The sequence below is a fragment of the Eutrigla gurnardus genome, assembly GCF_963514095.1.
Source record: "Eutrigla gurnardus genome assembly, chromosome: 2".
Lineage (NCBI taxonomy): Eukaryota > Metazoa > Chordata > Actinopteri > Perciformes > Triglidae > Eutrigla > Eutrigla gurnardus.
The window spans coordinates 13,028,012-13,055,343 of NC_139916.1; the positions used below are offsets into that span (position 1 = coordinate 13,028,012).

The window sequence follows — 27,332 nt, forward strand, 5'->3', positions numbered from 1 at the left end:
ACAGCGTATCCAGGGTGTAATTGCACTGGTCCCATCTAAAAAACACGGCCTGCCGAAACCCGGGATCGAACCAGGGACCTTTAGATCTTCAGTCTAACGCTCTCCCAACTGAGCTATTTCGGCTGTGCTACTAAAAGTCTATGCCAACACGTACGCGAAATAAATAAATAAAGAAACTACGCCATTATAGTTGCTCACGTATTTGTACAAACAATTTAAACTGTTAGCAAACTTTTATCTGAATAATCTGTACTCATCTGTATATGACGTACTTTGTATATATTTAATCACCAATTTGTATATTCCACTGCAACGTTGTAATGTCACACAGCTCTGTTCACACATTTATGTATATTAGTAGATAGTTACTTATTGTATGTGCATATATACAGTATATCCATAGATAGACAGATATTGGAGGGTGACGTGACTGACTAGCATATTTCATGGTCAGACAGTCCAACGGGGACCAACATTTGGCGGTAAATGTTACACGGGTTATCCTTAAATGGTTTATATTCTGAAAAACGATCTTTATTCTATAATGTATTCTACTTTCCGTTCGTTACTTTTGACGCACGCGTGGTGTAAAGAGCGCGCTGTGACGTCATCACGTCGGACCGAATGTAGCGTCATCCTTTCTGATGTAGAGCGGCACAGCGGCCTTTCTTTGCTGCTCTACGTTTCCCCTCCAGTCTGTCCGCTCTTATCCCGGTGTTTCAGCACTGAATTTCTCAAACCATGACTCGAAAGTCGCCATTTCTCGCCGCTTGCCTGCTGCTCCTTCTGGCCGCCGTGAGCTCGGAGGTCGGAGCGGACGGTTTGGTGAACGAGGAGGTGAAGAGGACAGTGGACCTGGGCACTCATCTGGCCAAGATCACCGCGGAGATCGTGCTGTCCAACCAGGGACACTCTTCCGTCCAAAGCTTCATATTAGCGGTGGAGGCTGACCTGGCCCCGCACCTGGCATACATCGGAGCTTCGGTGAGCCAAACACCCGTAAACGCCAACACCTCCCTCTGTGTCCGGCTCGCTAGCTTGTAGCCTTTAGCCACCTCATAGTATGCTAACGTTACTCGTCTCTTAGCTGTGTGTAAAACCCGTGTTGCTCTCACACGTTGCATTTGGTTTTCTTAACTCGACAGTAGCAACAGTCCGCGGGATAATTGCATGCTATAAGACGATGCACTGAATGCATGAAATCACAGCTATTAGCCAGGCGTGTGTGTGAGTTGGTTTGGTCCTGTGGCTAGCAGGAGTCAAACAGCCATTTAGCCAACGGCAGCTATTATTCCAACATGCGACCATGTATTGCTTAGTGCAGTGTGTTGACCCGAGCCGATTTGGAGAAATGTACCCAACAGCTCAACTTGGATTAGATCGATTCATTTTGAATTGTTAATGATGGGGGTATATAGGATGTTAACTTCCGCAGCGCTGCACGCTCTGTCACTGGCTGAATGACACGTATGAGCTGAGCAGCTCACTTCCGTGTTTGACTGCGCAGGCCTGCCCCCTTGCACTGTTTGAAACTGTAGCAATGCTGTGTTTTTTTAATAAGCTACACACAGTTCCTTCAGGGAATAAACCATTTCACTTGTGCTGTATTTAGCTTGAAAGTGTGTTCTATTTCAAAGAGAGTATGCTCAAAGCACCATGTGTCCACAGGTGAAGGGTGATGAAGAAGATGATGGTACGCTTGAACTTCAACAAACAACAATTCCGGGCCAAAGGTATGAGATCAGACTCTTGCATTTTTTTAAGCACTGCTGCAGCAATCAAAATGTCACATCACCAGCCTTTGTGTGCAGCTGATTTCTGTCAGTCCAGAGACTTAAGGTCATTTTGCCAGCATTTTCCATGTACAATATAATGTAATAAAACCAGTCCCTCTATGGATTTCCTGAAAAGAATCCAAAACTGAATTCCTGAAAACACAAACAAGCATGTTGTACTTCCCGAGAAGCTGATATTTTACATCCTTATGCAAGTGTATCCAACCCATGCTTCTCTTTGTCTCACATTTTCCCATCCAGTGGTGTTTTCTATAAAGTACAGCTGCCCTCCAGTCTGGGAGCAGGTGCTCAGCTGAAAGCGAAGGTGGAGATGACACTGAGCCACGTCCTGAAGCCCCACCCCTCACACATAACACAGGCTGAACGTCAGCTGGTGGTCTTCCAGGGGAACCACTACATGTACTCCCCGTACCCCACCCGCAGCCAGACTACGCGTGTCCGCCTGGCCTCCAAGACTGTGGAGACCTACACCAAGCTGGGTAACCCCAGCAAGAATGATGAAGTCATTGAATATGGACCTTTCCGTGATGTCGCTCCATTTAGCGAGGTACAGCTTTTACTTAAAAGCATATTAAGTCGAAGCATATTAAGTAAAAGTCTGGTATGAGGTGCAAGTGAAGCTGCAAGACCGTCTAAAACGTTGTTTGTTGTGTATGCTCTCTACTGTCCAGGATACCCTGAAGATCCATTATGAAAACAACTCCCCCTTCCTCACCATCAGTAGCATCGTTCGGACCATTGAGGTCTCTCACTGGGGTAACATTGCTGTAGAAGAGACTATCGACTTGAGGCACACAGGGGCCGTCCTGAAGGGGCCCTTCTCACGTTACGATTATCAGCGTCAGTCAGACAGCGGCATCTCGTCTGTCAAATCCTTAAAGGTGCCGTATAAGACAAACCGCTGATGTTAAACTTGTTTTTACAGTTGCTAATGGTGATGATGACATTGTAATTTCTCCTCAACAGACTATCCTTCCTGCCTCAGCCCAGGACGTGTACTACAGAGATGAGATTGGCAACATCTCCACGTCCCATCTGCAGGTTCTGGATGATTCAGTGGAGGTGGAGATCAGGCCTCGTTTCCCCTTGTTCGGAGGCTGGAAGACCCACTACATCCTTGGCTACAATCTGCCCAGCTACGAGTACCTGTACACCCTGGGTGAGTTGACTTTTCCGAGCAATCTTTTGAACGACCACAAAAACTGAGCATAAAGGCAGACGCATATGACGGAAACCCAGGCGTTCTATGTAGACTGAATCCCAGGGTGTGTTGCATAATTGTATCTTCTAGGTGACCAGTATGCACTGAAGATGAGACTAGTTGACCATGTGTATGATGATCAGGTGATTGATCACCTCACTGTGAAAATCATCCTGCCAGAGGGGGCCAGGTCAGTGTTCGCAAGCAACTCAACAGCATGTTAGCTTTAGTAGAGACTTCTGCAGCATTTGATGACATTTCTCATATTTCTTCCTATCAGGAACATCCACGTGGAAACACCTTACAAAATTGATCGCATGCCAAACCAACTGCACTATACATACCTGGATACGTTTGGCCGACCGGTGCTGGTGGCCTCTAAGAACAACCTGGTGGAGCATCACATTCAGGATGTTGTGGTGAGTCAAACAGCAGAAAAGGACTATGGAAACATCCTCAGGAGAAACAAACCGTTCCAAGAAGCAGGTTTACAGAGTAATCATGATACCTTTGCTGAGTAACAACAGGAACAGATCTTTATTTTTATTTTTATTTTTTTAAATCAGTTCCAGATTTAAGATTTTTTTTTCTAAAATAGTAAACATGCTTTGTGCAACAAGGCTGAGGAAAGCTACTAAGAACAGCTATGCTTTTGTTTGTGGGATCATTTTGAATACCTCCGTCTTTCGAGGCGGTTAATGCTAAGCAGATCTGTCTGGGTACACTGTACTTTCACAATACATTCTTCACAGTACTGTATCCTCACAGTGTCAACGGTCTAAACAAGGTGTTAATTTTACAATACGTTGTGGAGAAAATCATGCTATGCCTTCTATGTGAAAGAAAACCCCAAACCAGTAAGATTTATGACATGAGCTGTGAAATTGTATACAAATCTGAGTTAATGAAACCTCTTTTGTGATTACCAGGTTCATTATAACTTCAACAGAATCCTGATGCTGCAGGAGCCTCTCTTGGTTGTAGGGGCCTTCTACATCCTCTTCTTCACTGTCATCATCTATGTCCGCCTGGACTTTGCCATCACAAAGGTATGACAGAGTCGTTGTTTTTTTCCTTATTTGGCAGATATTCTGAATAACTATTTCCTTTGCCGTTTTAAATCCGTGTGTATGTCTCTCTTCCACGTTCAGGACCCTGCGGCTGAGGTGCGTATGAAGGTGGCCTCCATCACCGAGCAGGTGCTGACTCTGGTCAACAAACGCCTGGGTCTGTATCGACACATGGACGAGGTGGTGAACCGTTACAAGCAGTCACGTGACACCGGGGCGCTCAATAGTGGTCGAAAGACTCTAGAGGCGGACCACCGCACTCTCACCAATGAAATCAGCTCGCTGCAGGCCCGCCTCAAAGCTGAGGGCTCCGACCTGGCCGATAAGGCGAGTGACGTGTTTTTGAGAGCACAGATTGAATGCCGTAGTAGAAATAGTCTGTAAAGTACAGCGATGCTAACTCCCCTCTCTGTGCTCTCAGGTCGGGGAGGTGCAGAAGCTGGATGGCCAGGTGAAGGAGCTGGTGTGTCGCTCCTGCCAGGAGGCAGAGCGGCTGGTGGCGGGCAAGGTCAAGAAGGAGGCTTACATTGAGAGCGAGAAGACTCTGACCGCCAAGAGACAGGAGCTCGTCGGCCGCATCGACAGTCTGCTGGATGCCCTCTAAACTACTCCTGCCACACTAGCATTCACACATACACACCACCACGCTACGACATACAACCAACCTTTTGTATGAGCGTGCGTTAAATAAAATGTGACATGTGATGCTTACACATTTTCCCCCCCACCATCTTTGAAGCCAGACATGGACATTTAACATCTCATCTTCTGCTAGTGATGGGTTTATCCAAACACTTGTGCCTTGTGATAAACTTGAGGTCACCGTGCGCTCCACTCTACAGCAGCTCTGTCACAACTTTTGTTTGTTTTGTTTGTCTGTCTTTGAGTTTGTTGAGCTACACTTATACTTTGTCACACTGCTCAGACTTGACACCTCATTTAAATGTTCAAATCTGGATTTTGTATCCCCCCTCCCCCTCTTAAGTACGTGTGGGTTGTTGGGGTTTTTCTTTTTTTTTTTAATAGCAAAAGGGCCCAAGTGTTTTCGTTCTCATGTCTTTCCTCACATATGCCAAATTGTAAGATTAAATCATCTCCAGCTTTCAAGTATGAAGGTGATCTTTTCCAATCATATCTCTATTGCACTTAGAAGTTTTTTCTACTCGCCCCTGACTGACATTTATATTTGATTGAAATTTGAAGCTCTAATTCTGTGTTGTCCCAGATGCTTGTTTTTGATATTCTTCAGTCATATTTTCTACATTTTTTTTTTTTTTAATTGATTTTCTTTTTGCTTTGTAAGTGGCGTTTTTTTGACCATGAGATTAGTGAATACATGAGATTAGGTTGTATGCGAGCAAAGACATGGGAAATGATATGGAAAGCTGTCAAATTTGAAATAAAGTTTTGAGAAACTGATCATTTATGGGTTTTTCTTTTAGATCATAGCTGGTTTATAATGACGGATGATTGATTATTCATTTACAGCCAGTCCATTTGGGGAAGCAGTACCCTTGGATAATCAAAAGAGGGCGCACCTGTGCCTAGAACCACCACTTAACTATACTGGAGGCTTTTTTTTCCTTTTCAGCAGAACTACCGCATTTTGACCCCGTTTTTGAATATTCTGCAGATAAAATGTCCTCCCAAAATAAAAATCAAGCACGATGACTGGTGCCCCTTTTAAGACTGGCACCTCAGGGGGAATTTCCAGCACATTGTTACGTTCCTTGTTTCAGTGAAACCCCACCTAGCGCCCTCTCCTCCCAGTCGGCAGAGCAGCTGACCTGCCTCGATCACAGCCAGAGCCCAGAAAAACATATGGGTCAGTCTGAGGTCATCGCTTTCCCTCTGAGGTCACCAGGGGTCGTGGCAGGTCATTTCCTGCTCCATAATAACAGGCCCCGTTCCCTTCACAATGATAATGTTAACATATTGTATGTGCCATACAATAATCATTCTGAAAATACACAGCAGAGGGAAGGCAAAGACAATGTCTGTTAGCACTGATGCTTGGTGGTGGTGAAAGGCCACACAATAGCATTTTTGTTTGTGTGTTTGTACTTCAGCGGAGATTTGGAGCGGCGGGAGTTCGGAGAGCCTCTGAGTCTCATTCTCACAGCAGAACGCAGCAGGCAGACTGCTGCTGCTTGCACACGTCCACCTCAACACCAGCGACTATTTTGAACAACCCACTGAGCTCATGTCTGATTGTTGCTCCGCAATGATGCAAACGGGTCACTCTGTGAGTTTGAGTGTTCCTTTGGGGACTGAAAAACATTTCACATTTGTGGATATTGGAGGTTTGATACAATTCATTATTGGCCTTGAAAACAGCTTTTCAAAATAAAATCTAAATTCATCATGCTCAAGCTCTCTGGCCCCTTCATCCTGGGATCAACACGATGGAGATTCATAATTTAACTACAGCAGTTTGATAATGCATTTCACCAGGATCAAACTGTTAAAATGCCATTTTGAACTGAAGTTAAACATGAAAATAAAAAATCTTAATTTAAACTCCAACTCGCCCTCGAAATAAAAGTTAATCAAATTTTTCTTTTGACTAAAATTTAAGAGATTCATAAGTCTCTTGGGTGGTTAAGTGTAGTATCTAGATTGATGAAGTCCACAGACGAGCTTCTGAGACAGAAAAACGAATAATCTGAAACAATATGTTAAATTAGGTTACGAGGATAGAATGAAGTGGCATTGATTTTTTTTGCAGTAAAGTTCTGTGTTTTTATTGTCTACACTTCATCATTGTTATTATGGTATTAAATAAACATTTTGTTTTTTTTCTCTAATGTAGGCTACCACTACCCAGCCCCAAGCTCCTGATTTCTATCCCGCCAATTTCCTATTATTTTATCCATATTTTTATATTTAATATGTCATCAATATATAGACTGTTTAGTTATATTTGTGTTAATTAATTTGTGTTCCTTTGTGTGATAGTAAACAATAATATCTCAAATAAAATTGCTTTCAAGAATTAAAATAATACTGCCTTATCAGGTCAAACAGCAGTAAATAAAGAAACACTGAAAGATGAGATTTAAGGCTCTTTGGAAAAAAAAATTGTAACAGCTGTATAATTTCAAAGCTAATTCTATCAATGAATCATTAAGAAAATACATTAAATATGTGATTTTAAGGAAGCTAACAACATGAAATCAGAGCGAAAGATTGCAGAGATGCTCAGCTCGCTAGTTTTTGGGCAGGAGTATCTGATTCTCATCTAGTTGTTACCAACTATGTTGTCACGGTTATGGATTTGTATTATATTTGTATTGGTGTTTGGTTGATTGGCCTTTCATTCCTCTCAGTCCCAGTCCTCTGGCCCAGGATGTGATTACTGGTTGTAGAAGAACTGCGGTTTGTCTGTTGGCGTAAGCGGAGCAGAATACTGTTTAAACCGGAATTCATGTGCAGCACTGTATCCTGATGTGACAAACCGTGTGAGTGTGAGAGTGTGTGTTTGAGGTGGATGATGATGGGGGTTTGTACAGGGTGTTGGACTGGTTAGGCCATGTGGTTGAGCTGTCATGGTATTCCCCCCCCCCCAGGCGTGGAGTTGATTATTATCTTCCTGTCCTAAAGTATAGTGAAGATGCAGAGTTTGTTCTTTCTTTATCTGCCAGATATTTTAATGAATATGCAAAAGAATGTGGAGTCAAACTAGGTATCAGTTGAAGAGGTAATCCACAAGCCCTGGGCCTTGTGACGTGCTGGTGATTGATTACATTGAGGGCTCACCTGCAGTACACTCCCTCTTAATCTTTCTCGCTCTGAACACACACAGACACGCACACACACTCACAAAGAGAGAGGCAGAAGTCACCAGTCAGGGAACAATATCCTGCTCAGAAGACCCTTCACAGCCCACTCTCATAAATCACTGCGACAGAGCCACCACCCTCACTGTCAGCGTGTTATTATGCACACACACACGCCGAAGTCCACGTTACTCACAACACACATTCATTCAGTCAGTCCTGCTGCTGCGCCATAAAAGGATGTCATCGGAAAGAAGAAATATGACTCGAATCTAAACTCAAAACTTGCCCTCAAACATGCCTCACCTGCGTTGATTCCCTCTGGCTCTGCTTAAAACACACGTTCTCACAACGGCAGCTCTGTGTCCCGCTCTGCCCGGGCCCTCAGCACCGGCCATTCCTCAGTGACAGGGTGCCGGGATGAGGGGATGAGAGGCTCTGAAGGGCCAGGTAAGGGATGGATGAAAGCCCCGCGGCTAAGGTCCCGGGCCCTGTGGCCTGCGCAGGTGGCAGGTGTGATCTGGCCGGGTGCAGAAGCGTGAGGGCAAGGAAGAGGAGGACAATGAAGGCGTCTGTGGCCCCCGCCGCAGCTGCAGCACACGGGGAGGAGTGAGGTTGAAAGATAAGACAGTCAGACAGACGCAAAGATGGAGGAAGGGAAGGACAGCGTAGGGTGCGCAAAGACGGAGATGGGACTTCAAACAGAGGATTGGGCCTTGGGTGCAGAGAGACGCATTCTTGTCTGGCATGGAGGAGGTGGGGACGGAGGGGAAGCAGGAAAGATGGATGGCACAAAAAAAAGCGAGCATCAAAGTCCACAGTGGTCGTCCTCTCGTGCAGATGTTTACATCGCGCACACTTTTGCTCAAAGCCCCTGTGCTGCCTACATCTGCGTGCATATTGATGTCAACCTCCCTCTCTGTATGGATTTGTATCGATGAGACAGTAATCCTCTTCCCTTGCCGCCCTTGTGTGCAACTGTCCACAGCTCCCACTAAGACCCACTGATCTCTGCCACATGGCGCTCCATCAAAGCACTGATGATCATGCCTCTCGGGGCAAGTTTTGCCAAAAAACACACCCGTCTGGCTCATACATGTCTCTCAGTACAGAGGATGAGCGGCAGATGAAGGTCTAACGCTACTTTAGACTTTGTATCATCTTGGATCGCATGGAGGCGAGCGAAACAAAGCTGCTCTCTGTTAAAAAGCACTCGTGTCTGAGCGCACGCACAAACACGCGCACACATTTCCTACTTTCTCTATCGGACCTGATTAGAGTGACAGGGGCACTTCCCATTGGCTGTGAGAGTGGCCCTCTCCTTCCCAGGGCAGCCAATTTCCCCTACTCTAGAGCTGATAGGAAACTTTGATTGTCCACTGAGCTCAGGGGAGACAAAGAGATTTTTCCTCTTGCAATCCACGTATCGCTCCATCACATCTCTACCTACAATCTCCCCACTTGCCTTCTCCTCTGCCATCTGTCCCTCTTGAATTTTCTTGCCTTACTTCCATGATCACCACTGCTGTGGGCTCCTGAACGCGAGTCCATTAAACTGGCACTGACTGCTTTGATGGGCAGGAAGTTTCACTTCATGTGGTGACATCTGCATCCTGTGACACAATCCTACCCTGTGTGCATGATCTACTGTCTTGGCTTACCACTGTCCTCCAATAGCATAATTCCCATAATTTAATACCGTGAACGCAGACGGATGCTGCTAAGAGCATTTGCCAACTGGTATGTACTCATGTAGGGTGTGAAGTGAATCGAGAAGGGGGGGTTGGACAGAATACGTGAGGCGTCTAAACATATGGAGAGAGCCAACAGGAAACATCTCCCTCTCTCTCCACCCGATGCTGGCCCTCCCTGAGAACACACTTCCTGTCAGACCTCCTCTCACTTCCTGTCCAGCCACCGGGAATCCCGACTGGAACATTCCAGCTGTGCAATAGTCTCCCTCCTTCTCTGGTTGCTTGCTTATTACAATGCCTTTTGGGCCTAATCCCTGAGAGTCACTCGTGCAAATATACTTTGATGCACACACACACACACCGAGAGGACATAGTGTAGTGCTACTGCACGTCTTCGTCGCCAGGGGTCGCTACATAACAGCACATTTCCTCCTGCGTGACTTGACTGCATCTCTCTCCTGCAGTGTGGAACTCTCCGCCACAGTGCTAGGAACACTGGGCTCTACCATCTCCTCAAAAAGGCTCTCATTTATATTACTAAGGTTTTTTTTAGGTTTTTTTTAGCACCATTAGTCTAATGGCATTAGCCTAGACGAAATGGCACATGCATGTTTATAAATGTGCCTTCACCCGGGGTCCATATGGGGTGGAAAGAAGGCAGGTTTGGTGACTTTGTGTATGACCTTTTCGGAAAGAGAGCTAATCCCGAGCTATAATAGACTCCGGGACCGATATGGAAAACTGCTGCACCGTTATCTCGGTTGTCTAGGAGACCATCGGAGCACCGGGGCCGGTGGAGATGCCGCGGTATTAAAAAGGGGAGCGAGTGCGTGTGTGTGTATTGGAAAATGTTTTCTATTTTTTTTGTCATAAGTGTCACTCATAAATACTGCATTATGGACGTTTTTTTTTTCTTCTTCTTCTTTTTTTTTTGTCGCGTTTGGCCCGCAGCATTTGTTCGCATGTTGAAATTATGAGTTTCATTTGAAGACGAAAAGGTGGGGGGAAAGGTCAGTCCTGAAAAGAAACGACACGTTATTCGCTCTATTAAACCGCGCAATCAATTAGCCTATCAAATGTAGCCTAGTAGCGTCTTCAGCGTCCTGAATCACAGCAAACACAGAATGTTAACCCAAATGCCAGGGCGGTTTATTTAAATGGAAACACGGGCCCAGTGCGAGGCCCGTTGACTCTGGAGACGAGGAGGCCTGCTGACCAGACAACACGGAACCACAGGAAAACTAACGGCGCATGTTAAGCGGCTTACTTGTTGTGAAACCGAAGATAATGCTATCGTGTTTCGATGTGTTTATTGTGATTGAATCATTTTCTCAAGTACAATTACAGTTGGAAATTGAGCTCGTCGCGTTATCTGCGTTTTGTATTGTTATCTAGAGATATGCCTAAATATCCAAATCTTGTTACAGTCTTCTAAGTTGGTAAATGTGAGACACTGTCTTATGTTGTAAAGACGAATGCGCTTTAAATGTGAATCTCCCAAATTAAAAAGGAAAAAAAAGAAGCTAAAATCTTCTAGCAGCGGGCTAATGGGACTAATCAGACAGATAGGCATCATATCACAGTGATGTATGTTTAATACTGCTTGTATTGTTATGTAAAGTGTCGTGTGGGTGCACCAATAAACTCCCTCTAAAGCCAAATGGAGCCTACATTGGTTGGACCGCTGCAGCGCGTAAAACGTGTAAATATTTCTCATTCCCTGCGCCTATCTGTCTCTATCAACCTGCGGGATCCCCTTCCCCCCCCCGTCCCCCCTAGCAAATGATGCATTAGATGCATTGAATGTATTTGTTGTGCAAGTTTGAAAAGGCGGCGATAATCTGGGAGTGAGAGATAAGGAACACCAATTTATTCAGCAGCACTTTGGACCCCGCTTCCAGCCTCGGTCGGTGCTGACACCCCCAGCAGTTTGCTGATAACGATTAGGCCATTTATTATCTTCACAGAGAACAAAGATTGCGTGGTGCCGATGAAATATTACCCCTGGTAATAATCAGAAGGAGAAGGGCCCTGGCATCTATGCTGTGTGCATATAATATCATCCCTGACGAAAACCGTGCGCGCACGCAGACAGCGGAGTCTCGTGCAGAACATGCAGAAAATTGATTAACAAAACAAGAGCAAGCAGACACAAATATAACATTAAGCTATAATGTCGTGTAGTTGATTTAGTGATAGAGATCACAGTATTAATATTATTATATACAGTATATACAGAAAATATACACGCAGTAGGCTATATATGTATTTATTTACTTACTTATTTATCTATTAGGTGGTGAGGCATTTGTTTGAACTGTTATTTATCTATTTCAGCATCTGCTTGGTATCTCTGGTGAATTGTTGTCGGATCTGAAAGAGCCCATTGTCACAATTCTCAACCAATTATATTCTAATTAGGCTAACTACTACTTTTAAAAACTCGAATGTATTGTGTTTGGATCGCCTAATTCCAATAATATAGACTATAGTCCACTATGAGGCAACAAAAAATAAAGCTCATAAAATCTAACTAATGATGCTGTTTTTAAAAGAGTAGCCTAGTTTTCCTTTACAGTCCAGATAATAACAATACACGGCCTGTATACAAACGGTGAAAATAGGGATTTTTGTTCCACTTAAAAAATCGTATGTTTTAAGAGTCAAACCCTTTAAAAAAAAACCCATAAAGCACTTTGAGGTTATTCAAGTGAACAAAGATATTTCCGTGGACGTCCATTGTGCCAAATGTCGATATTTCGAGCTCTCGCATCTTTGCTCGGCTGCTTTTAAACATTGAAACAAATGTTATTAATTCAGTCAGACTTCACATTTCTTTTTTTCACTCTTTTCTTTCCCCTTCTTTTTGTTGTGCGTGTGCACTCTGGGGAGCGCAAGCCCCGAGTTGCAGAGGTCCTCGCGCCCTCTGCACCTGCCTGGCTCCAGCGACGCGCACGAGCCCATGGTCGCGTGCAGGAGATTTTAGGGGCTTTGCATGTTTTACAAAGTTGTTGTTACCGTGAGGGATATAAAGCACAAAAGGAGGGAGGGGGCCGCATTTCTCCCCTTTAACACATTGGACATGGGGGCGAGGGAGGGGGGGGGGGTGTCATGAAGCAGAATCTCTAAGTCAATTAGGACCAGCGAGGCTGTCACTCACTTGATAAGCAACATCTAGTTTTGCTTTGGGACTCTTGTTGACTTAAACGTGAAGAACGGGACATTAATCACTGCAAATGTTGATCACCAAAATCCAAATGATACTTCTCTGCGAAGTTGCTTCACATCTCAATTTCAAACTCACGCACGGATTGCGCGCATATCAATCTTGCACCTGGCTGGGAACGAGTGGGGACCAGCGACGTCCATTGGCCCTTGAAAGACCCACAAAGTCCTCAATCAAATGCAATTGTTAGTTTTCTTTATAAATTGAGAAGTGAAGTGTGTCCCTGGTCTTAATGCCATCAGTGTATCGGGGCTCCTTGATATGAAACGATGAAATGCGGGGACCCTGAGGAACTGGGGGAAGTGAAACTCTATTGATCGCCTCTTGGGAACAGGTAGCCTATTGCTGCCAGTTTCTGTCTGTTTCACCGGGACCCGGAAGACAGGCTGCTGGCTGACGTGCCACTACGTTTGCTGTGTTGGCCACTGAAGTTTTTTGCTCATACTCAGAAAGGTTTGGATGCAGGGCGACAGGAGGGAGGGACTGCGCGCATGCACGCAGACACACACCGCTCTCTGTCGGGTGATGAGACGGACAGCCGCGGCTCCGGACCACCGCTTGTTCCGCGTTGACTCGATAGTATCTTTAAAAAGCAGCTTTTTCCCCCCGTCGGTCGTTTATTCTTGCGCCGTTAATTTGGAGAGACGCGCCGAAGCTGTGCGGTGGATCGGATGGACCCACTTTTTCTGGTTTGACTCAGATAGCGCAGCCACATATGAGACTGAAGCAGGTAAGAGAATTCTATATGTTTAGACTATCTGCCACATTTAAATCTTCTTTTGGGAAATATTGTTGTCTTAAATATTAAAATCGGCTAATACGCAAAGCTGCTTTAATGGTTTAAAAATCACCTCGGCGATCGTTATTATAGAAAAAACAGCTGATATTTCTGCAACATTGCGTGATGAGCGTTAAGGAATCATGTTGGATACTTTTACGCTTTGGTCGTAATTGCAGCTCATATTTACCTTCACATTCAGCCTTAGTTTGTCACGGCTATAAGCCTATAACCCTCCATAACATCCGAAAAGAAAGCAGCACAATATTGGATTAAACGTGTAAAGCATACATCCATGCCCGTAAAGGCGCGGCATTATAGCTTCTTTTGTTTTATTCGCTGTTTTTTTCTTTTTCTCTTCAGTGGCGCACCTATTATTTTTTCTAAAGGGCGAACAATAAAGATGAGTCAATTATGGAGCTAAAACTAAGAATGAAGGCACCAACAATGATATAGCGCCGAGTAGACAAAGGTATGTACCGTATTTTATATTCTATTTATTTATTTATTTTAAGAATCGACACGGTCGCGTAAATACTATTAATCTGTTTCAATGATGCCCTCTTTATGCTGCCGAGGGCGAGGGACAAAACAAAAAAACAAACCCTCGATCACGAAATGGATTAGTGCGTCATCAATATGATGTTAGTGACGACAAAAGGGTATTGAATTGTTACGCTTTAAAATGCACAATGACTTGAGTAATCATCTTTCATCAGCAGAAAGAGCAATCACATCACTACAATGGTGGAGCGGAGAGGGGCGGGCTGGGGTCTCCACAGGCATGCAGGAGCTGGAGGGAATACATGGCACCTTTTACACCTCTCCCCCCTCTCCCTCTTACCTGTGCTGTTGTCTGCATGATGCTTTATGGGCTGTTTGTACATTCATTTTTTTAGTCACTGTGTGAAGCTTTTAGTGATATGATTCCTAGGTTAAGGCAACGAGAATAAGAAACAACCTTGGTATATTTGAATGAATGAGTGACTGAATGGCTCAATGAATGAACAGAGCTGCATCTCTGACAGTTTTTTGTTGTTGTAACAAACAGTTTAAAGCAACATCACAGCATTGAGCCATAGAGGAATTTTCCCTAAAAAAGGGTTCTGTATTGAAAGCTCCAATAAAAGGTTTTTGGCTCCAAACCTAAGAATCATCTTCTGCTCCATAATCCCCTTTGTTAAGTGAGCAGTTCGTGTGTCATCTTCTGCCCTATTCTGAAATGTTATTATTCTCATCTCAAACTGCTTAAATGAGAGTGAGTGCTGCTCTCGTAGCAGCGTCCAGGCCCCTCTCCCAGCAGTTATATGGTCCTGTGTCTGGGTGCTTGTGTCTATAAAGTCCCCCAGTGCCCCAGCTCGATCTAATTAGCCGTGAGTAAAGGGGACAATAATGCTTCAGCTGGTTTGTGTCATTCCCTTCTCTCTGGCTCTGCTTATCTTCACAAGCACCACTGTGGCTCTTCACACCCCCCCAACACACACGCACACACGCAGTCACACACCTCCATAATGATGGACGACCGTGCCCAATGGGAACAAACAGGTAGATAAAGCCAATCCCATTTAATAACAGCATGGATCGGAATGATAATCTTGTTGTTCATTAGCCACTGTGGCTGCACAGCGGTACAGTTCTCACCCAGAGCAGGAGGTGTTGTGGGAGGGATAGTGTTCTCCGGTCTAGGATAGCATCCCTGGCTGAAACAATACTGCTGTGTCCTTGAGAAAGACAGAGGGAAAGTGCCCCCCCACACCCCCACCCCCCCTCTCCAACACTCTCCACTTTTGTTCCAGCACAGATACAAATGGGATTAATGAAGGTATACATTACAGAGGGCTAAATCCTGCTGAGTAATCCATTTGGCAAACATGCAAACAACAATGGGCATGCTGCAGCAGCTAGCCTGGGCCTGACCCAATCTCTGAGGCAAGGCCCAGTGGTTAGCACAGCCAGGAGCCAGAAGCACAGGCCGAGCACTGCAGGCTATAGTGACATATTAGAGTGCTCGAGAAAAAAAATTCCTTTCACTATACTAGCCTCGAGAACAAGAGCATCGCCGGCTATCCATTCATGCTCATACAGAGGGAGTCGTTGTTGCTTGGGGTTCAAGCATGTGTGGCAGCACTTATGGGATAGCAGCATAAAATAGCTTCTTTTCATTAGTCATACAAATAGTGTATAATTGATGGTTGGTCCATGTGTGCATTATAATGCTATATCTATAAAGAACAATCAATAACCATATAATGATAAATATCTTCTCACTCCACCTGCCAACGTTTCACTGGAATGTGAGCTATTCAGGTAGCTGGTCCTCTGCTGCCCTACATGAACTAATTTGTTGATTTTAGGAGTTGACAAGCTCAAAGGGCTGAGCTCATCAACTCACTGCCCCTGGCAAGGTGCCACTGATTTAACGACTGATGACTGACTGACGCACGCGCACGAACGCACGCACGCACACACACACACACACACACACACACACACACACACACACACACACACACACACACACACACACACACACACATTTTCCCAGTAGGTATAACATGAGATCAGACCATGATTGTCGCCCTAATGACCCACATCGTGGACGCCATATAATCAGAGTTATGAGGGGTCTTGTACTCAGAAAATGTGTCTAGGTATCACAAGCTTCACGTGATACCCCCGCAAACTCACACCCCCGTGATGCTGTGACGTCAGGTCCAGGCGTCAGCGTGGCGGCCAGTCTAGGCTCCGAGCACCCTCCAATTATTCCCTGTCAATCACACACACACACACGTGCGCGCGCGCCACAGGCATGGATTTATGTGCACGGACTAATCATTTTACGCACGCACTGCAGATAATTCTGCAATTAGAATAGAATAAAATACGACTTTTTTCTTAGATTTATCTGAACGTTGTTCACCATAATATAATATTTATTTCCCCTTAACTCACACCGACAGAAACACGCTTGCGTCCTTCAAGGTAGCAAAAACTATTTAATAAATAATAAAAAATATCAAATATTTTAAAATTCTATACGCCTCTGTTAAGGGTTTTGGTTTATGTTTTGATTTGTATTGTGAGTTTTAAATGAGGCAGGTAAGCGACGCTGATCGCCACCAACTGGTTTTCATAGGTGAGGCCTATAGCGCCCAGACGCCATTCGTATGCAAACTGCAGTGTTTAATTGCTCTGTCCCCGAGACAAAACCAATGTTTTCACAAGAGGAATGCCCTTCTAATTAAAGACAATTAGGCGCTCCCAACAATGGGGCCAATTTCGGGGTCATAAATCGACTCCTCTTCTGTTGGTTTTAGAGGTGCTGAAGACGCTGTTTATTTACATAACAGCTATGCAAAAATAACAAACAACAAAAAAAAACACGTTGGGTATGTTAAACTCAATCGGCGACATTTTACGAGTGGGTGCGATATTTTAACACCACTCGAAAAATCTTGAACATTTGATCATTCTGATCATTCATATTAACATATTTTACAGATGGGTTCGTGCAGGCGAAGGCGATTTGCGACAGATTACGCTTTCTACGCCATTATAATAGGCCTAGTAAGCCATATATTGTGCAGACTGAATTTTCCTTCATGTTTGATGTCTGTCTTTAGGCTTATAACCGCCGCTAAAAAAGCAGATTATCGGGGACCGATTGCTCATTCAGTGTGAGCTTCATGAGAGAGAAAGACCCCCGAGAAAATTACACTGCTGATTGATAAGTCTTTTAGTTTTTCGGTGCAGGGAAATGAAAATTGAAAGAAGGAGAGCAGGGATGCAGCGAGCCAATTGTGACAGGGGGGGGCTGTGATTGGCTCCGACCTAGACCCCGCCCCACGTGGCTTGATATGGGAATTTACTGGCGCCAGTCGCATCAGTCTGCTCCACATCTCATTAATGAGCCAGAGCACTGCATGGATCAAGGGTTTTACACAAGCTGCATATGCCGTCAGCTGATCGGAATTGCAACAGGTATCCAGAGGACACATTTGTAATTTTTTTTAAATGTTTATCTTGATGCGGGTACGGGATGCGTCGACATCGACACAGCTGTGCACTTTTCAACATTTCAACTTAAGGACACTAAAAATGGGCAATGTTTGTGTCACATGTCGTCTGCTTTGATTAGATAAAACATATAGAGGACGCCTCTTCTTCGGATGGGAGGAGAGGTGGAGCGGTCACGATGTTTATAGGCTCGATTCACATTTTGTTTTCGTCTCATTGCAGGTTGGACTGAGGAGAAAGGAGACCGGGTTATTCAAGGATTCTATTTCTCAAGTAAATAAACACGGCCGACACCTTCCGCTGCTCGGGAACTATATTGTGAGGAGGATTTAACTTCCACTTGGAGGTAAACCATAGTAGCATAACAGTAGCCCAGCGCACAAGATATACGCCTTCAGAAGAAAGGACGCGGCCGGCTCAACCATGGAGGTCGCAGCGGCCGATCAGTCTCGGTGGATGGCGCACCATCACGCAGTGCTGAACGGCCAGCACCCGGACTCTCACCACCACAGTCTGAGCCACAACTACATGGAGCCCATGGCGCCTTTACTGCCCCAGGACGAGGTTGACATGTTTCTGAACCACTTGGACTCTCAAGGGAACCCTTACTACACCAACTCCCGGGCAAGGGTCACATACAGCCAAGCACACGGTAAGATGCGCACACGTATCACTCATTATATATATATATACGCATTAATACTTCACGTTTTTGTATAGCCTTCTTCATCAAAGAAAAAACAGAGGGTTATATATATATATATATATATATATAATATATATATAATATATATAATATAATATATATCATTGTGTGTGAATGTGTGACTGTGTAATATGTCTTGTAAATTCTGCACAACTATAAGTTTAACGTGACAATGTGCAGTAATTTCCTTAGAACGGTCCATTTTGACTGCTGGGCCCATTCACTTACATAAAAGGAATTTCTAGCAAATGACAGCGAGAGGAAAGGGAAGTATGTCATTTAACCCCTCTCTGCTGGGGCAGGAGTTTCTGGAGGGGGAGAGAGAGAGAGAGTCACTTCCCGGATATAAAATAAAAACCGCAAATTTACTATTAACAATCTTTAGTCCGAGAGCTGCAGCCGATGCAAAGATACTGCCAGGACTAGAAGCTACTTTTGGTGTGTTTTCTGCGGTAAATAGGACTTTATCATCTCGATCAGAAATGGGAACGATGTGTGGGGCGACTGTCATTTAACGGGAAATATTTTTGGAAAATTAACCGGTCGTGAGAAAGAAAAAAAAATTCTTATTTCAAATTTTAAAAAAACTTTTTAGTTTATAACTGGGACGTAATGTCGGACTCTAATTCTGAGTATTTAGCAGGTAAGATAAAAGTATTTTTGTTTGTAAACCGGGAATACTAAACGTTTCAAAACTGCTGGACATACGGGTGTATCCGAGGCATTTAACATAAAACGAGTATTTAATACATCGTTTCTTTGGATTTCAGCTCGCCTCGCTGGAAACCAGGTTTGCCGACCACACCTCATCCACAGTCCCGGTATTCCCTGGCTGGACCCCGGGAAAGCGGCCCTGTCCGCGGCCCACCACCATAACGCATGGGCGGTCAGCCACTTCAGCAAACCCAGCCTGCACCCCACCGGCTCCGGCTACCCCTGCAGCAGCAGCACCGGCACGGCACCGGTCTCGTCGCTCACCACGGTGTCCCACTCCAGCTCGCACCTCTACAGTTTCCCTCCTACCCCTCCGAAAGACGTGTCCCCGGACCCCGGCCCAACTTCTCCGACCTCCAGCTCGACCAGGATGGACGAAAAGGAGTCGATCAAGTACCACGTGCAGCTGACGGACGGCATGAAGATGGAGAGCTGCAGTCCGCTCCGCAGCGGCCTGCATGCCTCGATGAACGGCCAGGGTCCGGCCACGCACCACCCGATCCCGACCTACCCGGCCTACCCTCTGCATACAGCCCACGAGTACGGTGGCAGCCTCTTCCACCCCGGCAGCCTGCTCGGCGGGTCCTCCTCGAGCTTCACGCCCAAATGCAAGAGCAAGGCTCGGTCAAGCTCAGGTGAGTCTCTCGTGTGTTTCTCAGCTCAAACCGATGAGGCCTGATATGATCAATCATCCATGTTTGTTGTCACCATGTATTGAGCTAATGTTGTCATAGTCTGCTAGTCAGAGACGTCCTTTTTGAAATTGTGTTCGTTTCTTAATGATCAGCTGTGCCTTGAACTAATCTATGCTAATTGTGAGTTGTATAAGACCTGTTGCTCCAGTGGGGCGCGTACAAAAAGAGAAGTAATTTCCATATTGGGCTGTTTTCTCCTCATCGCACTCCTCCGTCACTTAAAAACCGCTTCACTTTTCTAAGGAACCAACCTTTGATGAAACTCATCGGACTAATCGGGGTCGATGCGTGGCTTTCTGTTCAGCTAGGGCCCTTATGATTAAGGCGATTTAAAAGAAAGGAAAGTGGGATTAGAGCTAATTAAACTTATTCTTTACACGTATATTTTGGTGCTTTGTCGAAAAAACAAACAAACAAAAAACACGGAATGATTATAGTTTCACCAGAGATTAAAACTTTTTTTTTTTTTACATCTTTAACGAGGATTTTATTTTTTTTTACATCGAAGTATTTAATTTGCGATAAGGCTACGTTCAGCATATCTAACCGGCTTCTTTCGCGTGCCATAAACTTGTTTTCTTTTAAATTTGGCCTCTATTGCACTTAAAAATGAAGGAGTCACGACGCCCTGGCTCCTGCCATATCCTGTATACCTCCAAGTGAACAAATCACGACCTCCACCCCGCCCACAGCTCTCCCCAGTCCTAACAAAGCACAGGCGACAGAGCCCTGCTGTTTGTGTTTTTAAGCATGGCCTTGGCCCAGCGCTCTGACATGGAGTCCACAGTGGACCTGCTTCTATGAGCAGATGAAAGTGCATTTATATAACAAGAATCACGTCGGAATGGAGACCAGTGCATAGAGTTCACTTTAATTAATTTGAATTAAAGTTGGTGAAATTGTTTTTTAATAAAACTCAGTCTATTATCCGACTGTCTGGGTAAGCACCTGATTCAATAGACTGCATGTGTTGGGAGTCATATTAAGAGGAACATATTTAGTCTTGTGTCTGACATTAATGTGCAAGACATATGAAAAACAACTCAGTCCGGTAATGGCGCTGTAATTTCCCTATATTGGTCCAGCTGTTGTGCTTTGATATATTACACAAAAAAAAAGAGAGCGAAACATTGTAGACTGTTATGCAAACACGTTGCTCCAAATGTAGCTGTGTAATTAGATATATTGTCATCCATTGTGCTCATGCTTTTTAATTCACCTGGGCGATGCTCACTGGCTGATAAACTGAGTGAGCGTTAGCTGTTGTAGCAGAGAAATGTAACACGGTGACATTTAAAAAGAAGCTGGCCAGACTGTGCCTGAATCAGTAACACAAACATATCAGCTACAGCATTAAAAAGGCTCTTATCTATCAAAGTCGAAGTCTATGTGCCAGTAATGGTGATTGATTGTTGTACAAAATGCCACAATGACATTTCAGCTGTCAGCATGTATACCTTACAGTCGTGTGGCTTCCTGTTGAACTAGCCTCAAACCAGAACTCCTCCCCTCATACCTTTTCACACAAAACTTCCCTTTTTTTTTCTTATTTCAACACTAAACCTTGCATAAGACATAAATGCACCAGTCATAGTTGACGCATATTTAAAGTGTTAATAATCTGCTTTAATGCAGTTGTTGAACCTGCAAAACACTTAAGAGGAAGAGAACGGTGGTGCAAAAAAAAAAAAAAAAGCGACAGTGAGATGCATTTCAAAAGGAACATAGCCGTTTGCTCAGGTCAGATTCTATTGTAGAGTGAGGGTGGGACTGTGGGTGTCGCTGGCATTATAACAGGAATAATGAGGTGATGCTCTAGGGAGAGAGGGATACTTGAATTAAATGAATCCGTCGGTTTAGCAACAGGCTGTTTGAAGTCAGTCAAACCTGAAAGGGAGGGGAGAGCATGTGGGAATAACTAAAAAAGCAGGTTTTTATATAGAAGAGTATGAGCATGCAGAGGAAGTCTAGTCCACTCACTGGTTAACAAACTTCATCAAAATGATGTTGGATTGAACACAGTTCCTACATTATTTCCAGCCGACTGGTGTGCAAGCTTTTCATCAACACTGTCCCCCACATTTAATACCATCACCACACACTTGTGTTTCCTCTCATGGGTGCCCACTGAGCTGATGAATAATGTAGTCCTAATTTGATGGTGTGCCTCATTCTTCTTGTTGGACACCTCTGGACACGGTTCTGGCTGTCTCTGGCCTCCCCACTCTGGATCGGTTTACATAGAGGTGTCTGTGTCCATGACAGCCGTGCACACTCGGTACACCTGCACTCTGATGTGGACATTGTCACCACCATGAGACGGATTTTGACTTCATATTACAGGGCCATCTGAGGTCCCACCTCGCCGTATAGTTGCCCGATTGGGGCTGGACAGCTGCTATGTGGCGCTACGGATTGACAGTGAATTTTTTAATTATATAAAATTTCTTCTTTTGTCCTCTTGAATTATACGCAGAGGGCCGTGAATGTGTAAACTGCGGTGCCACCTCCACCCCCCTGTGGCGAAGGGATGGTACCGGCCACTACCTGTGCAACGCCTGCGGACTGTACCACAAGATGAACGGACAGAACAGACCACTCATCAAGCCCAAACGTAGACTGGTGAGTCCCCACTCCATCGTTTCTCTCCTGGAGCGAGAGAGAGGCACCCAAATATGAGCACAAAGCAGATGCCTGCAGCACAATTCCAGGAAAGTTATATTTTCCCTATGATCTTCCTGGAATTGTTTGTCCCTCTCACCCCCCGATGATCCGCCTTCATGGCCTGTTACAATACTGCTACTATTGCCATTGTTCCTGCTATCATTATTGCTGGTACTTCTGATACTGTTACTGATACCACTACCCATGCTGCTTTAGTTAACACCAGGCTTGAGTAAATGAAAAGCAGCATGGACACATCACATTCTTGTAGTGGATGTACCACTGCACAGCCACTTCTGGCGTTAACCCTACTGAAGCTGGACACATTTCTCTGCTCCAGAAATAATTCATTTCATGGCTTTCAAATCTCAATATAAAAACACACCTATTTTAATCATCTTTTAAAATCTTTATAAGTACTATCAAACAAGAGTGCATTCGGTTAATTATTTCTTCTAATACTCTTTTTTTTATAGCTTTTTAAATATTATTTTAAGGATTGATAATGTACACTAACCCCTGAATCCTTTATTGTTTAGCAGATTGTTGTAATTTTAGTATTGTGTTTTTTTTCCTTCCTTTTAGACAAAAGTGGTTGCTTTGTCAACAAACAAACCATCAGTTGTCTAAAATTATCCACAAATAACTATGCGTTTTTATGAATTGAAACTGTTTAAATTGATTAGAAGAAAAGATAAGCATTTTAAATATATTATTAAACTGTTGGTGATTAATATAAATAAACTGCAACATGGTCACAAATAATACAAATACTACTAATAATAATTATGGCCAAGTTATTACGAAAATAAGGACTGGGTTTAAAATTAATAAAAAATAAATAAACTTTTAATTGAATTATATATATATATATATTAGCCTGTCTAATGGCTCTTTAACGTCAGCTGGTAATTCGACTTGCCATTAATTAGCAGCTTTTTAAAAAGTATTCTTCAGCCTATTATAGGCCTAATATATAGGTTCATTTGACATTTTCTTCGTGTTGTCCCTTGACCAGCGCCACGTCGTTCCTACTCGCGAACAAGTCTATTACATTTTCCACTGGGTCGGCCCATGTGGCTGTAGCTTTTTGCATTTTCAGCTCAAGTGTTTTTCAGAGTTGTGTTCAAAGGGGCATCCAGTTGTTTCCTATCCGGATATCTGCCCGGCCCAGATAAGGAAGTCAGGCTCCCGGCTGTTTCCGCCTTCAACCAGCGCGCTGCATTCTCTATGGCCAGACTGACATATACTGTAAAGAGATTATCACAACACTGGAGGAGCCGCTTATGTGTGAAGAGACGGAGCGCGAGGGGCGGGGATTGGAAAATAAATGGATTCGTGTTCTTCTCTTGTTTGCCATCTCGATGGGCAGTCTTTTATATATATATATAAATAAAAAAAAGCAACGGTTTTTTATTTAAAAAGATTGGCTGCATGTTTCATTGCGCATAAAAGGACCGTGGTTGCTGCTGCTCTCCAGGTCAACAGCAACGAGTCCACCTGAAATTAGTTAACAAGAGAAACCTGGACGCTGCCTGTAAAGGGGGGGAAAAAATGCCGGAGGGCGCTTGCATGTAAAGCTAATGTTTCTTATTATGTGTGAAGAATTGATCCGCAATGGATGCAGAAGCACATTGCCAGGCAGGACACCGGGTCTTACGCGACTTGTAGCCCAGTTTCCCTGGATCAGGATAAATAGAAAGTTTACACAAGGCCTCCATTATAACCTCGTATTACCAGAATGTTTATTTTTAATTCATTAAATATGATAATCAGTGACAGGCGTGTTCAGATTCGGGCATTTTCAAAGCATAGGGGGAAAAAAAACCACGTCTCATTGCATAAATTAGAAAATGTGATCATGCTGTAGCGGTCTACGTGTAATTGATTAACAGAGGAATTAAGTGTTTTTTCCGGTCTGGGTGTCGCTTCTTTTGATGCTTTTCTGCACATGGTTCTGCGGTCTCACGAAAAACCCACGTTCTGCCGTTAAATGTAAGAAAAACTTTCTGTCTCTCATCGCCTGTGTGCTGAGGCAGAAAACACTAATTCGTTGCATGCGACTCGCGTCCATAAATGCGAGCCGTCTCCAGGTGCCAACCGCGAGGTTTTAGGCTACCGGGTGATTTTATGCCGCTCAGTGACCTCTACGACGTTTCAATGGGTCATTTATTCATGATGTGTTTTTCTCTGTTTCCTCAAGTCCGCCGCTAGACGTGCAGGCACCTGCTGTGCAAACTGCCAGACCACCATCACCACCCTGTGGAGGCGCAACGGGAACGGAGACCCGGTGTGTAACGCCTGCGGCCTTTACTATAAACTGCACAATGTAAGTAGCCTGGAAAAAAACCCGCTGCACTGAAGTGCGGTGTTTTTTTATTTATTTATTTTGGGGGGGGTACTGGTCGTTAACTGGTTAAGTGGGCGGACAGCTCGTATCGATTTAGGAGCAGAGAAACTGTGAGAGTGTCGAGGCAAAGCCTGCTCACGCTGTCGAGCAGAACCCACCGGTCGTCCTTTTTTATTAATCCATCGTTGTTTCAATGGGGGGCGGTACTCCCCGGAGAGGCTGCAGGGTGGGACTGTCATTCAGTGTAACGGCGTCGGTTACACTGATGAGGATTTGTCTGAGACCGCTCTTTTCAGACGCAGCCAGGCCCTCATCCCCATGTATTCATATTGACCGGCACTGTTCCGTTTGGTTTCCAAATTAAACAAAAGCGCCGACACGCCCCAGACTCACTTATAATCCAGCTATATATGCAAAACAGCTGCTTATTGTTAATAGCTGTTATTTCACACTGGTGTAACCCGTAAATGTTGGCCTACCGTAAAACAAAATGCATGTTAATCCTGATTAGCGATGCGTTGTGAGATGTATTACAGCAGCATAAACCTCAACCACTATAATGTTGACTATTCACACGGTCAGTGAGGCTTTCCGTCTGGCGTGCCTTGAGCTAATGTGCCGTTCTCCACAGGTCAACAGACCCCTGACCATGAAGAAAGAAGGCATCCAGACACGCAACCGCAAGATGTCCAGCAAGTCCAAGAGGAACAAGCGAGCGGGTGACGGCTTCGACGAGCTATCCAAGTGCATGCAGGACAAGGTCTCTCCCTTCGGCGGTGCACCCGGCCTCTCCAGCCACATGACCCACATGGGTCACCTGCCCCCCTTCAGCCACTCGGGACACATGCTGCCTACTCCCACGCCCATTCACCCTTCATTCGGTCACCCCCACCACTCCAATCGCTCGCCGGTCTGGGCCGAGCCCCTGAGTCACTGAGCCCCCCCCCCCCCCCACAGACCCAAAACTCCTTCGCCTGTAGGAGCCACAACGCCATCGACACTAAATGGCCTCCACATCACGTCGAAAGCTGAGCAGACTTGTTGCATCATGTACAGTGGACGGAGGGGAGAGACCTTCAGTTGGACTTAATGACTGAAGGTCGCGTCATGCCTGAGCTCACTGATGGGACGCTGCGAAGCAGGACTTTAGCGGACTCTGTGAAGAGCTAATATGATGAGGGGTTTCTTAGTCCCTTGGTGACTGAGGCTTGCAGGAATTGAGTGAATGGAGACGCTTGTCATTCTTTTTGCTTATTTTTACTAAGTCACTTTGGTACCCACCTCTCCATGACCCTGTAACAGGAGACTCACGAGAGGTCTTAAAATGAACCGATGTTTTCACCTCACGGCCATCTCATTATATACTGAGATACGTGCACCCTGTCCATCCCCAGGCTGTCGTCCTTAACTGTTGTGGATAGACAAACATCGCTGGAGGTCTTCAGTCTGGCTGACAGCTACAGCACCCGTGCACCACTGTTACGGACCGGTCTGACGCAGACTACAACACCCACAAACCAGTGCTCTCCTCACATGCTGGATTGTACGCAACCACAGCGCTCACCACCTGTTTTTAATAATGGACTTTTATGGAAAAATACACAGTAAATAGAATGTTTATAAATGCTTAACTGCTATTATTGTTGTTATATTTGATGTTATAATTATTGCTACGATAATTTATTTTCCCTCTTTAAGCTTTTCGTCAAAGACACATGAAAACGTATGATTTTAATTTCATGGTTATTACGTAAAGAAAAACACTGACCTATCTTAGATGACAAGTCCCTGAGCTGTACGTTTTTATCATTTTTCCATCTCACAAAAGTAAAGGAAATAAAGGAAAATAAAGTTAATACTTAAAGTAAGATCTGTTACTGTCTCACAAGTTTTGTTGATGTCTCTCTCTCTCTCATTCAAACATGCAGGCATAAGACTAAACTCGCCTTTTAACGAAGAGTGCTTGATTATTAAAATCATAAGGGATATCGGATGCATCAAGGGAAGCTCTGTGATCCCTTGAGCGTGGTAATGCTTTGGTCAGGCTCCTCCTCTATCTGTGATGGCGTGTTGTTAAGAGAAGGGTTCTTTGTGGAGCTGAGGCCCCAGGCTGGACCATTGTACCCAGACAGCAGACTCCAGCGGAGTCACACACAGTCATACATATGCACATACCCACATGCTCATGCACACACACTTGAGGAAAAAAAACAACAACAGCGAAAAAAACCCCACCCAATTCAACAACTTTGAAACAATATAACCCATGCATGGTCTGTTTTGAAAAATACCTCTAATAGCCAAATTTTGGTGTGATTATTATTCTGTGGCAAACGACTGAGTCATGAGAGCAGTTCAGTGTGAGAGTCCTTGCTGCCTGTGTCTGCTGGAGTAGCCTTCTCTCTTGGCTGCAGTGATTGGAGTGAGAGGAAGGACAGCGGGTCTTTAGTGGGAGAGAGAGGAGGAAGGAAAGGCAATCAGGCGACCTGAGCAAACACGTGGGGGTCTGCTCGGGCCCTTTGCACACAGATGTGCACGCAGCTGAGGCTGCCAGGAAGCAGGCTCTGTTACTCCCTCATCTCGTATACTTTTTCTTTCTTTCTCTTCCCCTTTGTTTATCTTTTTTTTCACCCTCTCTCTTT

The 27,332-nt window shown here is 44.7% G+C and overlaps 2 protein-coding genes across 4 annotated transcripts; both read left to right on the forward strand.

The window, feature by feature from the left end:
• Positions 1 to 655: 655 nt before the first annotated feature.
• Positions 656 to 5,486, forward strand: rpn1 (ribophorin I). Its single transcript, XM_084029181.1, has 10 exons — positions 656 to 984; positions 1,669 to 1,733; positions 2,037 to 2,343; positions 2,468 to 2,677; positions 2,763 to 2,955; positions 3,088 to 3,187; positions 3,278 to 3,416; positions 3,927 to 4,046; positions 4,149 to 4,403; positions 4,498 to 5,486. Exons 1-10 carry the CDS (start codon positions 742 to 744, stop codon positions 4,669 to 4,671), a joined length of 1,806 nt encoding a protein of 601 aa, XP_083885307.1. The 5' UTR covers positions 656 to 741; the 3' UTR covers positions 4,672 to 5,486.
• Positions 5,487 to 13,222: 7,736 nt separating this feature from the next.
• gata2a (GATA binding protein 2a) lies at positions 13,223 to 26,558 on the forward strand. 3 transcript variants are annotated; one of them, XM_084020273.1, is made up of 6 exons: positions 13,223 to 13,496; positions 17,784 to 18,213; positions 19,038 to 19,616; positions 22,153 to 22,298; positions 24,544 to 24,669; positions 25,322 to 26,558. In XM_084020273.1, exons 2-6 carry the CDS (start codon positions 17,985 to 17,987, stop codon positions 25,625 to 25,627), a joined length of 1,386 nt encoding a protein of 461 aa, XP_083876399.1. In that variant the 5' UTR covers positions 13,223 to 13,496; positions 17,784 to 17,984; the 3' UTR covers positions 25,628 to 26,558. The 3 variants fall into 3 exon arrangements, with proteins under 3 accessions (XP_083876399.1, XP_083876401.1, XP_083876400.1); XM_084020275.1 differs by lacking the exon at positions 13,223 to 13,496 and adding an exon at positions 13,993 to 14,016; XM_084020274.1 differs by lacking the exon at positions 13,223 to 13,496 and adding an exon at positions 17,436 to 17,525.
• The last annotated feature ends 774 nt before the right edge of the window (positions 26,559 to 27,332 follow it).